The sequence below is a fragment of the Daphnia magna genome, linkage group LG6, assembly GCF_020631705.1.
Source record: "Daphnia magna isolate NIES linkage group LG6, ASM2063170v1.1, whole genome shotgun sequence".
Taxonomy (NCBI): Eukaryota; Metazoa; Arthropoda; class Branchiopoda; order Diplostraca; family Daphniidae; genus Daphnia; species Daphnia magna.
The window spans coordinates 4,408,858-4,424,414 of NC_059187.1; the positions used below are offsets into that span (position 1 = coordinate 4,408,858).

General features: G+C 42.9%; 1 protein-coding gene, 1 long non-coding RNA gene and 1 pseudogene across 6 annotated transcripts; 2 read left to right on the plus strand and 1 right to left on the minus strand.

Moving 5' to 3' along the window:
- The first annotated feature begins 505 nt into the window (after positions 1–505).
- LOC123466255 (MFS-type efflux pump MSMEG_3705-like) lies at positions 506–4,675 on the plus strand. Of its 5 annotated transcripts, none has more exons than XM_045175723.1 (11): positions 506–659; positions 2,209–2,434; positions 2,512–2,606; positions 2,668–2,830; positions 2,947–3,071; positions 3,137–3,310; positions 3,372–3,592; positions 3,656–3,766; positions 3,836–4,006; positions 4,068–4,253; positions 4,316–4,675. In XM_045175723.1, the coding sequence occupies exons 2-11, from the start codon at positions 2,279–2,281 to the stop codon at positions 4,510–4,512; spliced, it is 1,599 nt and encodes a 532-aa protein (XP_045031658.1). In that variant the 5' UTR covers positions 506–659; positions 2,209–2,278; the 3' UTR covers positions 4,513–4,675. The 5 variants fall into 5 exon arrangements, with proteins under 5 accessions (XP_045031658.1, XP_045031659.1, XP_045031656.1 ...); XM_045175724.1 differs by having other exon boundaries at positions 549–659; positions 2,212–2,434; XM_045175721.1 differs by lacking the exon at positions 506–659 and adding an exon at positions 1,813–2,054 and having other exon boundaries at positions 2,212–2,434.
- An 8,224-nt stretch (positions 4,676–12,899) lies between these two features.
- LOC123473735 lies at positions 12,900–13,793 on the plus strand. The gene is made up of 3 exons (XR_006648041.1): positions 12,900–13,117; positions 13,399–13,504; positions 13,659–13,793. It is a non-coding gene; the product is annotated as an uncharacterized LOC123473735 (long non-coding RNA).
- Positions 13,460–15,080, minus strand: LOC116923310 (annotated as a pseudogene).
- Positions 15,081–15,557: the final 477 nt, after the last annotated feature.

A 15,557-nucleotide genomic window follows, 5' to 3' on the forward strand; every position in this document is an offset into this window, starting at 1 on the left:
CACCAACAGCGAATGCCTTAAGCTCTGGAGAGGGTTCCAGTCGGAGAAAAAAAAATGAAAATGGGATGCGCGAGAGGAGGTCGTAAAATTGAAATCTTCGTTTGGATCTTTTTACCGTTATGTTGCAACTACCAACTACATGGTCACAGCAATTGCAGGTTGCAAAAACGTTGTTTGAATCTCCACCCTAAGGTTCTTTCTTGTTTGAGAGTCCAATCTTATTTTTAAGAAGGTCAAACAACCAGAGGTTATCTTATTTTTAAAAAGAAAAAAGAGAAAAATTCGACAGGGTACGCCGGAAGGGTCTCTTTGCGGCTGGATTAAAGTTGGCTTCGTTTTCAACATGACCTTTAGATTATAGCGCATCAAGGAATTTTTGAAATTCGGTCGCTTAGGAGAGACGAAAGAAAAACAAAAGCAAAGACGACGTTGTCATTTCACATTTGCAATATAGAAACGATGAGAAAATAAAAAAGCAGCGCCGCAATGCTCAGAACGAGCCGTTTTTTGTATATACAGTTTTAAGCTTTAACCAAGACGTTTTTCAGTTGGACTCGAGCTCTTGGTCTTGGAGGACTCCTATTCACCCTTGTGCCGGACTACCCGTCTGCAATCCAGTTTGGCTCCATAGTTTCTTGTCTTTACTGTCAGATTAACAGGTCAGTCAACTATTTGTCATCAACATTTATAGGTGCTATTTTTAGCTCTCGTAATAGTTTATCTTGGTAATTGTCGCCTTTAATTAAAGGGAATACTAATAATGCAAGTTACAGTAAAATCTTAATTGGTCGAGTATTTTTTTTTATGCTTTAAACTATATTGTAGTTAAGGTAAAATCAATGGAAAAGATTTTGGTTAACGAAAGTTTACAAATCTTCTTTTATGTTACATGCTGGTCGTGTCATTTCCCGAAAAACGAGCGTCTTCTCGTCATAAGATGACTATGGGTTTTTCTTGAATAGGCGTTCGTTCAAGGCTACATAGATGTCCACCGCAAGATCCCACTTTTATTTACTTATTTTTTAGTTTGCTTTCCGCAGTTTAATATTTTTGCCGCGTAACGTGAATCCCCTTTCACTTTCGTGCAGTCGGTGGCAATTCTTCTTTTAAGTTAACTTTCACCGTACAGTTCACGACCGCCTAGCACGGCTTCTCCAATTTGCCTACTAGATTTCGTTGGGTTACTCCAGATCATTACAAATTCATTCAAGCGGCGCTTTGTACTTTTTTTGTTCTCCAATTGATTAAGCCCTGTTTTCTACCCATTCACAAAACAATTTGAATCGAACGAGCTCCGACGGGGACGTTGACTGAGTAATAGAAAGTGCCCCGATTAAAAAATCGCAAAAGAGCCAGTTACATCATATTAAGAAAAGAGTTTTACAACTCCCTTTCCACATAGACTGGCAGAGAAAACGAAAATAAAACTTTGTAGAGAACGTAGGTTTGCGTCACTTTTGTAGCTACTCGGCCCGCTTGTCAAGGGCATTTGCAACCAGTTTCTCTTCTTTTCAACCAGACGGTAAGCCTTGCTAGTGGTGATGTTTGAGAGGTAATAGAAGGAGGACCCCTAGAAAGTCTTAATTGTCTTTATCAACCCAGGGGTTTCAAAAACCGTACGAGCTACAACATTCGTATTTTCTGGCGTGCAGCGTATATAAATGGAAATTATCGTGATGAAATAAGACAAAAAATTTGCATGCGTACCTACATTAAACTACAATACATACTTTTTCCGAGGTACTTGCTATGTTACGTAACCAGCCTAATTAGCTTCTCACATCTAACGCTAGATGGAACTTCTGTTATTGTTATTGTGGTAACTAGTAGATATCTAGTGGCGCTAGTGGTAGAATCAGACGATTTACTCTTACGTAAAAAATATTTATAAACAGAAATACTGACAAATGCCAGTTAGAAAAAATATCCTCCCCTTATGAACGATTGCAACGGTTTTTTTACATAGTTCGTTTTTGTATTGAACTTCCTAACTAACTTCCGTTAAGAACCACATTTTTCTAGTCATTGTGAAAAATGGCACTCCGTTCAAATAGGTGAGATCTTTAAAATAATTGCTCACTGGTTCTTAGATCATTATGTAACATTCTAAAAGAACATGCTTTTTACTTCCGTGATTGACATTTGTTTTGAAAAATTGGCTTAACTGAAATATGTTAACTAAATTTGCCCTTATTTTTCATTTAATAGCAGAAGAACTCCACGGTTCGAGGAGTCTGAGGAAAGTGTCACAGAACCCTTGATCTCTCCCAGTTTGGACATGAATACCTCTGAAAAATCAGCAAAGTTTTTTTCTTTTCTCAGTTCGAAGCAAAATCTTTACAGCATTTATGTTTTGCTCCTGTTTTTGATAACCTATCTGTTGAATCAACTGGATCGTTACATGCTGGCCATAGTAACAAAACCTTTAGCACAGGCAAACATTTTGTATTTTCCTTATTGATGAGAAAGAATTAAAAATAATTTTTTACACTTCATCTGTTTTCCCTATAGGAAATTCATTACGGGGACCAAGGATGCATGACCAACACATCAGCTGCTTCTCCAAGTCCTCAAGTTGCCTGCCAGAAGCTTACCAATCAATCTAGGTATTTGTGTAGTGGTTTACATCTAGTGACTCATAATAATAATCTGGTCTTTAAATCAAAGCTGTACCCAATTTATATACAATGAAACAATTTTTGGAGGTTGTAAATGGGACTATACAGGGCAAGGTTTTGACTATCAAATTCTTGCTGGACCCATTTTCATCTTGATATACACCTTTGCTGCCATCCCTGTTGGTATTGCAGCTGACCTCTATAACAGAAAAGTAAGTCACTAACAATTGTAATTTAGTACCTTATTGTGTAGCATAACATGCTGTGAACTTGATGATTATTTATTTATCAGATGTTTTTTTGCGGCTAATTACATGTTATCTTCAAGTTTTTTACTTATATGCAGGTCCTGCTTGGTATCAGCCTAATTTTCTGGTCGGTGTGCACCCTCTTGTCTGGATTTGTAACTAGCTATTGGCAGTTGGCTTTGTTAAGATTTGGCCTGGGACTAGGGTAAACCTCCCAGTTATCTTCTATTTATAAACTAAAAAAACTGTTAAACTTCTTAAATTCCGTAGAGAAGCGGGATGCACTCCATTTGCTACATCTTTGATTGCTGATTATTTTGGACAAGAATTGCGGGGCCTGGCGATGGGTGTTTATAACTGGGGCATTTACACAGGATATTCCTTGTCATATGCTCTTGGCAATTTTATTACCGATGCCAATATAAATAACCAAGGCTGGCGCTGGTAATGCCACGCGGAATACATTTTGCACACTAGATTTTTACAATATTAGATTTATCTTAAGGTCTTTCATCATTGCTGGAATTCCAGGAATTGTAATTGGTTTCATCATTTTGCTGACGGTCAAAGAGCCGAAACGTGGCCAAAAAAACCTGCCTTCAACAACAAAAATAGAGTCTTCCATTGGAAATGCAACATCTACCAAAGAGAAATTCAAGCAAATGTTCAAACTGATGCGGCCATCGCTGTTGCTTTTGTGCATTGCGAGTTCCATCCGTAATGCTGGTATACAGAATATATTTTATTTTCTGTTTAACTTGAATCAAATTCATCGTCATCTTTCCCTAGCTGGGTACGTTTGGGCGTATAATACGCAAGTTTATTTTGATGGACTTGGACAAACTCCGACTCAGATTGGCACATGGATGTCTTGGATCCCAGTGGTTGGTGGTTCTATTGGTAATGAAAACGCTGTCTGTATTATAAAAAATTCACTCAAAACTATTTTTGCTGTTTTTGTTAATTCAGGTGTTGTTTTCGGCGGTTTTATTTCGGACCGCGTTGTTAAACGAACGGGGCCACATGGCAGAATTTGGGTGCTGGCGCTTAGCCAAATTATGTCATCTCCCTTCGCTGCTGGAGTCTTGTTTCTTGATCCACCCTATTGCTATTTTAGCTTATTACCCAATTACATTATAGGTTCTTAGAACAAAAAAAGCTAAATTTTGTTTTGGAGCTTACTTATTTTTACATTTCGTAGGTGAAATGTGGGTTGGCGTAGCTCTTGCGGTACTCGTGGAATTAGTACCAGCTGACGTTCGAACAACTGCCGTAGCAGCTTACTTCTTTATAATCTCGAATATTGGCGGAAACATGCCCCTTTTGGTGCCTTCGGTGAAGAGAGCTTTCATCAATGCTGGTTACGGAGAGGTTGATTCGTTGCGAAGTGAGTCCTAACATTCTCATTTTTAAAGATAAATATGTAACACTGTTTCTCGTTGTCCACAGATACACTTTACTTGTTTTTCCCCGGTGAGTATATATTGGGTGCTGTACTATTCCTCGTATCACTAGTAGTCTTGCATCGGGATATTGAGTACATTAAGCAGCAGCAAGAAGAGAAAGTCCCGGCCAAAGAAGATACGCATTCCCAAATGCCTTCTAACTATGGAAGCGCTTCGACTCTGGCAACCGATGATCAATAACGAAGATTGCCGGCAGTAAAGTAATTTAAAGATATGATTATCCTAACCTAACTTCTGTTTTATACCTATCATAATTTGCACGGAATAGTGAATACGCGACTTCAATATTCTAATATAGAAATAAATTCTTTACTTTGTTAACGAATACAAAGAAAAGCGCAAACTCACAGGCTTAGATTTTTTAATTGAAGGTACTTTACATTTCAGCATTTGAAACAATACCCCGAAGAAGTTACTTCGGTATTATGGCAAGGAACTTAATCTCCTTTAATTTGTAAACTTATAATGATGATACAATGCAAAGATTCGAACCTCAGAACTGCATGATGATGCAAGGCCAGATCACTGACGTTGCTCCATGACTAACTATTGCTCATGAATTTTTTGACGAGAAAAGTTAAACTTAAAGCATTGACTCGCAATTTGATCAAACCTAACTTAATATAACAAAAATTGAACGCTGGTTTTGGCTAAAATCTTAGTTTTCTCGGTAGTTGTGCAATTTTTGAACAAAACGGAATCAAAGTGGTTTTGAGCACAACCACTTTGAGTTCCAATTACTTAAAAGCTATAGCTCCCACGAAAAAATGAAGTCAATTTCATGATGATGATCGTTGTCATATTTTGAATCGAAACCATATGTTTTTGGCCAGATTTAGAATTTAGTAAAAAATGAAAAAGTGGGAAGGCCTTCTCATTTTTGTCAAAATCGGGAAAAAAAAACGAAATCTCTTGGAGTTCGCTCAAATTTCCCGATAGGGATTCTTGCAAAACGGAATTCCTCATCATTTCATCTCAACCCACCCACGTTTTTTATGAGATTTCCCCCGATAGATGGCGCCATTTTCGCAAAGTATCTTCCATTAATCTTTCATACGTTTTCTTACCTTCCAAGCTATAACCCCGATATAATAGGAAAGGTACACTCTCGCGCTATCCCAGTCTCTTGAAACTTGGTCTCCGCGAGACGGTCTCAAAGGGTCGAGACCGTCACCCGTACAGTACATCCCAGTGGGACTATTCCGGCCCTCCCATTGGCTCCCACACTATCCCTACCCTTAAGCCCTCCTTCATAGCCTTCTGCTTTCCGCACCCACATTTTTCTGCCCTAATCCGAAAAATTTGTGTCGGATTGCCGCCTTCATTTGTTTTGTTTTATTGAGTGTTTTGACGTTTTGTTTTCGTTGTGATGGATCAACACAAACTTCGATAATTTCATGAACGAGTTCGACAAAAACCTTCGTAGTGTCTAGACGTAAAAAGTGTTCTCCCTGAAGGAATAAGCAAGTAAAATCAATCGTGGTTACCCGTCCTCCTTTGTGGCCAGAAAAGGCGCGCTCTGCAAGCGACAAGGTACCCAAATAGTTGTAAATTCCACCCCACAAGACAAAGAAATATGGCCCAAAATCCCACTCCCCCCACGAAAAGACAACGGCACCCAGAACTGCGCGTAACACCCGTAATTATCAAATTCAATGATGGCGGACACACCTTTAAAAACATCTCCATAATGGAACGAGAATCCCTTCGCCAAACTATCTTTGAAGCAGCCGGGAACCCCAGAGATGCGCTAGTCTTAAGAGGCGGAGACCTATCGGTGACTCCGTACGACCAAGCCCAACAAACCAGACTGTTAAATCTTCAAACCCTATCAGGCCGCCCCGTAATTTGCTCGCTCCCTAATAGCTCTTTAATGAACAAAAATGGAGTGATATTCGCGATCCCAGTAGGTAACAAGGAAGAGGAAATCCTAGAGGCCCTAAAAGAACAGGGGGTCATTAAGGTGAAAAGGCTACCAATAAGGATCAAGCCGGAAATGCAGTCGGAAACAGTAGTCCTCACGTTCATCGCCACCATCCCAGACAGAGTCACACTAGCATCCATGAGCTTTAGAGTCCAAATGTCAATCCCGAATCCATACCGCTGCCATAAATGTGGAAAACTAGGTCACACAACTGCAAGGTGCAACGCTAACCTAGAATCGGGCAAGAAGTGCAGCAAACCACACCCACAAAACCAGGACTGCTCAACACACTGTATTAACTGCAACAACGACTCACATGAATCAAGTGACAATGAATGCCCGTCATACAGAGAGATGAAAAAAATTATCAAGATGGCATACCTAGAAGGCATCCCAATAGAAGAAGCCAGAGCCAGGCAAGTAAACAGGACGTATGGGCCAGCTAGAAAACCAATGGCCGTTTCGCCAACTCAAGACTCATTAAACTCCAGCCAATACCTAGAGATGGCAGCAGTAAAGGAGCAACTAAAAGCCCTGCAGGAAGAAATAAAAGTCATGAGAGAAAAGACCTTTCCTAGAATAAATGGCAAAATAACGAGGTTCGACAACGTCGAAAAACAACAAGTAGAGATGACCAACAAACAAACGGCTGGCTTCGACAAATTGGAGGGAATCCTAACCAGCCTAATCAAAAGCAGCGGACCACAAATAAATACACAATATAGACCTCCGCACCATTCCCAGCAGTTGGGAACGGCCAATGCGCTAGGGATAGGGGGCTCACCTTGGCTACCCCATAGGTCAACCAGCCCCATCTTTAACTTCAATGAAGACAACATGGAACTAAACTCACCACAAGATGATTAGACCACAAGATCACCGATCCACGAACGAATTCAAATGCGTCCAATGGAATGCTAGAGGACTTACAAAATCTAAGTTAGAAGAATTTCGCGATTTTTTGTCCATTACCAACCCTGAAATTGTATTGCTCAGTGAAACCCACTGGGCCAACACCTATAATGTTAAATTTAAATCGTACCACATACTCAAGAAGAACCGCCCCAACAGAATGGGAGGAGGAGTGGCGATTTTAGTTCACAAGGCACTGCAATTAGCCCCCTAGAAGTCAAGACATCCACCGCCGTTGAAGCAATCGGGGTGAAGATTATGTTTACAAACTCTGTACAAATTACCTTCATATCAGTTTATGTTCCAAAGGGAGACTGCGACACAGAAGAAGTGGCGCACCTAATAAACCACAATAATGATTTCATTACAGCTGGAGACTTCAATGGCCACCACACTACATGGGAAACAGACGTAAGACCAAACAAGGCTGGGCGCTCGATTTACGAAGCCCTTATCCAAGTACAAAATGCATGCCTAATTACACCGAAGGACTTAAGAACACGAGTAGACCCGTCAACAGGCAAACAATCAACAATAGACCTTACCTTCGTTTCACCAAGACTAGCAGCCACAACAACCGTAAGAAAAGGCCCCCACCTTGGTAGCGACCACTTCCCGTTAATCACCACTCTCAACGCGACTCCAAACAAGATAAGCGGCCGGCCATCAACATGGATCCTCAATGACAAGAAATGGGGAACATGGAACCAATGCATAGAATCTTACCTGGGTAGCAAAAACTTCGCGCACACGATGAACCCGGAAATGGCGATGCAAATATTTTCGGACGCATTGGAGAAAGCAAATGAAGAGAATTTCAAAAAGTCAAGATCAGAAGGCACCACCAATCAGGAACCCAGAAGGCCGTGGTGGAACGAGGACTGTGCAAACCTGGTAAAAAATGCAAGAAAATCATACAGGACATGGAGAAAATTCCCCCTATCCACTGTAGCGAGGTCAGAGTGGACTAAAGCGGAAGCAAAGAAAAAGAAAGGGATATTAGCAGCAAAGAGACAAGCTTGGACCAACTTTATTTCAGACCTAGGACCGAAGGACCAAACCAAAATGTGGTCATTCGTGAGAAGCATGACAGGCAAAGGAACAGATCATACACCAGATGGCCGACCAATCAACAACAATGGTATGGCCACCAACGACCCCAGCGAAAAAGCCGAGATATTAGTAAACTATTTCAGCTCCGCTCATCCGACTGGCATCCCAAACAACACCGCATATCAAGAGACAATATGTAGGCAATCCCGGCTAGACACACAAAACACACTCAACGACCAAATAACAATAGAGGAGATAGAAAAGTGTTTACCAAAATCAAAAAGCAATGCAGTCGGAAAGGACCTGGTAAACAATCAGATGCTTAGGAACCTGTCATCCGCAAACAAAAAATCACTCCAGCACCTAATGAATGTATCATTCAAGAACGCGTTCATCCCATCCATATGGAAGGAATCGATAATAATTCCCCTCCTGAAACCAGGCAAGACGGAAGAGGATCCCAACTCGTACAGACCGGTAGCGCTTACTTCCTGCCTAAGCAAAGCCATGGAAAGGCTGATCGCAAATCGACTACACTGGTTTCTAGAAACCAAATCCAAAATAAACATTGATCAAGCAGGCTTCAGACGCGGGTGCAGCACTATGAACCACATTATAAGACTAGAATCGGCCATCAAATCGAGCTTCAGCAAAAAGTGCTCCACTGTGGCCGTCTACTTGGACATCTCAAAGGCATACGACTCGGTATGGACACAGGGCCTACTATACAAAACGGCCGAGTTGGGAATCACAGGGCACATACTCACCTGGACAAAAAACTTCCTTACGGGCCGAACTATGAGCGTAAGGATCGGCAACCAACTCTCAACAGCAAAGGAAGTGGAGAATGGAGTCCCCCAGGGAGCAGCGTTAAGCCCGATCCTATTTAATATAATGCTGTCGGACTTCCCCAACCACCGGCCCAATATTAAAACGATGCTATTCGCAGATGACATCATGATATACACGAAGACAGAAAAACCGATCGACGCCGAAACAACATTACAACCAGCTATCGACGAGGCCTATAAATGGGGAAGGAAATGGAAATTCAAATTTGCACCCGACAAATCAGGAATGATAACATTCACGCGCGCCTATAAACCAGGGGATGACCCGCTACTCTTTCTGAATGGCCATAGGATCCAACCAAAAAAATCGACAAAATTCCTAGGAGTCACATTCGACTACAAACTGCTGTGGAAAGAACAGATAGAACAAGTAATCGCCAAATGCATGAGAGTCAAGAACTTGCTTAAGGTGCTAACGAACACCAAAGCGGGACCCTCCACACCAACACTCATCTTACTCTTCAAGAGCCTAGTCCAAAGCATAATAGACTACGGTCTCATAGCCTATGGCAACACCAGTAAAACCATCCTAGAAAAACTTGATATAGTCCACCGGGCCATAATCAGGATCATACTGGGCTCCAAAATTTCAACACCCAAAGAGATACTCTACGCAGAATCAGACACTGCACCTATCGCTACCAGAAGAAAGTGGCTAACCAGAAAATATTTGATCAATCTGAGCACCAGACCCCGCAACCCGATGTACAATACGGCGAAGGAACTATTCGACGACCAAATGGAATACCCGACGAGAAGCACCCCGGGGCTGATAAACGAAATGCGGTACATCCAGCGGCTGGGGTTATCCACGTTCGAGAACACACCACCACCATTCACAAGCTACAACTACCCCTTACCTTGCAGACCAATGATCTGCAAGACACTGTGGTTCCCAACTACAAAGAACAAAGCAAAAGCTAATCCTGGTGCAGTAGTAGAGAGATTCAGAACACTACACCAGCAAATACCAACAACAACGTTGTGCATATACACGGACGGGGCAAAATCGCAAACCTCTAAAACGACCACATGCGCAATGTACATCCCAACGAGAAATGTCTCCCAATCGTGGACCATGGACAGTCAAGCAAGCATCTACTCAGCGGAGCTGATAGCCGTACACAAAGCCCTTGACTACACATACAAACTTGACGAAAACCCACCAGAGGTGAGGGTGTTCTGCGACTCTAGCTCGGTGGTAAAAGCAATTGGGTCCACCACACCAGGAAACAACGAGACATTACACCGGATTAGAGAAACGATATCCAGCCTCAAATCCAGCGGGACACAAACATCGCTCACCTGGATACCGAGTCACGTGGGCATCCAAGGCAACGAAGTGGCGGACAGGCTGGCGCAAACCGAGTGCACAAAACCATCTGGAGCAAAAGCTAACCATAAGCTCTCCCCATCTGAAAAAATCTCAATAGCAAAGGCAGAATGGAGGAAAGACCACCTCCTCTATCTCAAGACATGCCGGAAAGCATGCATTCAGACTATGTCCAGGACAGGGCTGACCAAGTGGTTTCACCACAAGGAGAGAGCCATAACAGTATGCCTTCACAGGCTAAGAACAGGGCACAACTACCTGAATTCTTTCAATCACAGGGTGGATAAAGACGCTGACCCAAGCTGTCGGGAAGGTTGCGAGGCGATCGAAAACGTCGAACACATACTAATCGACTGCCCGTACACAGAAAACCATCGCCAAAAAATCCACCAGCTACTGGCAACCCACAACATCGACCTCAATGTCGACTCACTACTCGACCTAAACATGGCACTAGATACAACAGTACAATGCAAGATAAGGGACGCTCTAGCCAAATTTCTAAACCAAACAAACCTCGTAAATATTATATAAAGCAAAAATAATTACCATGGAGGTTGGCAGTGATAGTATGCAGATGTAACAACCAGATGCGTCTGACCATCATGAATTTCCAATCCCAGTCCCTGACCAGGGAAACAACAAAGGCACAGCAACAGCTCCGGAAACTGCAAACAAAGGAAACGAAGATAAAAGAAGAAAAAGAAGAAGAAGAAGAAAAAAAAAAAAAAAACCTGAACACATGTGGGGCGACATTCGACGAAACACCAACGCCGTACCGCCAATCCCTATAACAAAGATACCTAGCAAACGAAACAACAAGTAAAGACACCAAAACAAACCTCTAGCCCAAGGCCACCAACCAAAACAAAAATAGAACAACACAAACACAACCCAAACAAGGAAATCACCACAAACGCACGCAATTTGATGCAAACACAGGGGACACAACTAGAAAATGGCCGAGACCATGCTTAAACACCAGACGACACCAGCACACGAGACCGTCTGACCAAGCAGCTCAGCAACGAGACGAACAAACTCACCGGTAGGGCACTACCAAAACCGCCAACGCCAACACAAGATGTCCCCACAACAACCCCCCCTATGAAGCTATCAACCAACTGTGGATGCCGGACCACAAACTGGAACAAGAAATCGCCGGTGCGTGAGGCCTTCATACTAGAAGGCCAAGACTGCGGCATATATGGCCGCACTCGTGCACCTAAATACTACCAATACCAATACCAATACCAACACAAACTTCAACCGAGAACGGACTATGCTCCGATCTCGTTGTCGGGAAAAACGGATCCTCTAGCAGAAAAAATCGGATCTATGTCCGATCAGGCCATCCAAACCCCCTTTGAACTCGTTTCTTGTATTTTGCTCAAAACTTTTGAGATCGGTCAGAGATCCGTTCACGGACAATTCTAAGTGTTCTTTAAATAATCGGACCCTGATCCGTTCACGGATTACTTCAGTGTAAAATAGTATTTTCCACCATTTGTTTTTAATAGAAGATCCGGTCACGAAAAATTATATTTCATAGTCCGTTCTCGGTCGAAGTTTGTGTTGCCGAGTGGCGGAAGAGGGCAAACAAAAATCAAAGGCTGCTGCAGCCTCTGTTGCATTATCAGAAGAAAATTCTGTAAAATGGGATTTGGGGAAACGATGGGATTGCATGAATACAATCGAGAAACTTCTACAAAAACTGAGTAAGATGGGAGTTCACTCAGTTCGGATAATGGTGGCAGAGAATCCCAAAAAATCACCTGCAAGAAAAATGTTTAGGGGAGAACGGGGTCAAACTGGACAAAAAATTTCTTTCCTCTTTATTTAGATTTCTATGTTCTTTTTCTAATATTTATTTTTAGTTAATGGTGCAGCACCTTCTTGGGTAACTCCACAATTTTTTTGTAATTTTTAAGTCTTAAAATAAACGAGTTATAAGGATTTTAATGAAGTCGGTTTTTTTTAGTTTTTATTTAAACGGCGGGGCGAAACTGGGCAGGGACGGTGTGAGATTGGACACTGCCAGTTTTCCTCATAAGGAGACATAAAATAAATTTTAAAAAAATATGGGTAGACTGCTTATTCAATATTTTATTCATTCATATTGAAATATTTGCAATAGAAATGAAAAATAGAGAGTTATGTCATTTTTACGAAATAGGGGGCTGAAATGGACAATTTGTAGGCGGGTAGAGTAAAATGGGAGGGCTTAACAGAGTATCGAGTATCGATTTGTAATCGATATCTTATTTTTAGCAGAATGTTTCGTTGAAAAGAAACGATAAATGTCAAACACTACATGATTTGATTTGATTTAGGGGATGGGTGCTGTGCTGCTGTTGCAGCAACTGGTCTTCTGTACAACGAAGACCTTCCGCACCGGCGTACGCAGTCGCACAAATTGGTTTCCAAAGGGAAAAATTTTTTTTTTTTTTTTTTAAGCAAGTTGGGGAGGGGGAGAGGAGGGAGAGATGGGGATTTTCTCTCAGGCCTGGTGTTTGATGCCCGAGTATCTGGCGGGTGTGTGATGGAATCTAGTTTGTAGGTGGCGTTGGTGTTGGTTCTGCCGCGCCGACTAAACGTGGATCAGTCGCGTGGTTTGGCTGGTGGCGATTTGACTGTGATGCTCGTTGACTGTGGTGTTCGGATTTTGCTGAGACTCCTTCTTGTGACTTGGTAGTGTAGGCGTTCACTAAGGTAAATATTGATATTTTGCTTTATAGGCAGTTTGTTTGTGTGGTTGTTGTGACCAGGATGTTGTTGTGCTGTTGTTTCCTGAGGTGTTTTGCTGTTTCGTGCTGGGCTACCTTACTGCTATATGGTGTTTCTTCCAGTGGTGGCGAACGCATTTTGCGTCCCACAGGTTGCTGTCAGCCGTAACTGTTACTTCGATTATCTCCCCTTATGATGCTGGCAGTATATAGTTGCAAGTGTTACATTGTCGAGAACTGACTACTTTTTTTTTTTTTTTTTTTCAGGTGACGAAATCCAACGTTGATGATTTGGCTCTGTCACTCTGGCGCTAAATGGCGTGTTTAGCCACTTTGGAAAGCGAGTTAGGCACTTGGGTAGAACCATAACTTGGTAGGTTGCGATTATTTTTCAGATTATTATTTTTTTCTCTTTTTTTTTCTTTTTTTTTCTTTTTCTTTTTCTTTTTTTTTACATAAGGGAGTGACGTTAGCCCTTATCAGTATCTGACGTGCTAAACTATGTCGACGATGCCCGTTTGGCTTAGGAACTTCGCAACCACGTTCCGTAGTTTAAATTGGGTCGATGGATCCACAGTAGGGTTGAGGCCTATTATTGTGTCTACGTTGACGGGCAAATTGTTTTCGTCCATGAATTGGCGCAGGGTGTGCCTGTGGGCTTCATGTTTCGGGCACGCTACTAGGACGTGCTGGCTGTTCTCAATGGCTTCACACCCGTTCCGGCAGCTAGGATCGGCCTCCTGGTCGATTCGGTGGGCGAAGGAATTCAGGTAGTGGTGTTCGGATCTTAACCTGTGGAGGCATATAGCGACCTTCCGATTGTTGTGTTGGTGCCACTTTATGGTGCCCAGCCTGGTTCTCATTCGTATGTAGCTCTTTTGGCACGAGCGTAGACTCTGGAGGAAGCTCGCGGCCCAATTGGATTTGATCGTAGATATAATTTCGCTTGGGGATAGTCGGTTGGTGGTAACGTTGCTGTTTTGATTGCCACACTCTTCTGAAGCTAGTTTGTCCACTTTCTCGTTTCCATCTATCCCCGTATGGCTCGGAATCCAAATGAGTGTCGTCCCTGTACCGCTGGATTTGAGGCTCGCGATCAGTTCGCGGGTGCTTGTGACTGCTTCATTATCAGATAACGAGGATGATGCTACTGTTTGCATTGCTGAGCTCGAGTCACAGAACACTATTACTTCAGGAGGGTGGTCGTCGAGGTTATATATGTGCTTGAGCGCTTGCAGTATGCCGTTCAGTTCTGCCGTGAAGATACTAGACCCTGCGGTTAGGGTCCACGCTTTTTCAAAACCTAAGGACGGTATATATACCGCGCATGTTGTTTTGTTGGGGTCAGCTGATTTTGCACCGTCTGTGTAGACCCTGATCGTGGAGGGTGGAATTTGTTGGTTGAGGGCTGAGAAAAGAGTCGTCGTCCGTGTTCTACACGCCATTGCCTGTTTTTTGGTTAAGGGGAACCAAGCGGTTCTGCACGGAGGAAGTCGGCTAGGTGACGGGTATTAGTATTCTGATGGTAGCGCTGATTGAGGGAGGAAAAGTTTGATCCCTAGCCCTTTAATTTCTTCGTATTCTTTCATTAAGCCGGGGGTGCTTCTAGTTTTCCAAACCCCTTCGGAAGTGACAAGTTGCTTAGCCATTTCGTACATTGGGTTGCGGGGCTTGTGGCTCATTTTTACCAGGTACTTGCTTGTTAACCATCTGGTTCTCCACAGGAAGGGTTCTGTGCCTGTTTCGGCGTACAGGATTTCCACCGGTGTGGATTGTCTCGAGCCAAGGATCGTCCTAAGGATAGAGCGGCCAATCACATCTAGCTTCGCAAAGTTAGACTTGCTAGAGCTACCGTAAGCTATGGATCCGTAGTCCATGACACTACGGACAAGGCTTTAGTACAGCATGATGAGCGTTTCGATTGCCGGGCCTGGTTTCGCTTTGGACATTATTGCGAATAGGTTTTTTAGCCTCAGACACCGGTTTGCTACGTGGTTGATGTGGGTCTTCCATAGCAGTTTTGCGTCAAACCATGCACCCAAAAATTTAAACACGGGTTGGGGTTGAATGCGATGTCCGTCAAGGAAAAGTAGGGGGTCGTTTCCAGGTTTGTAGGCTCGCGTGAAAACTACCGTTGCGCATTTTTCTGCTGAGAATTTGAACTTCCATTTTTTCCCCCAACGGCGGACCTGATCCAGGACAGGTTGTAATGTGATTTCCGCATCCTCCGGTTGGTTTGTTTGCGAGCATAGGGTAACATCGTCAGCGTAGAGAAGGGTTTTGACATCCGGGGTGGACGGAGGGAAATCACTGAGCATTATGTTGAACAGGATGGGGCTAAGGACTGCCCCCTGGGGTACTCCGTTTTCTATTGGCGTTGATGAGGATACAATGCTGCCGATTCTCACACACATGTTACGTCCCGT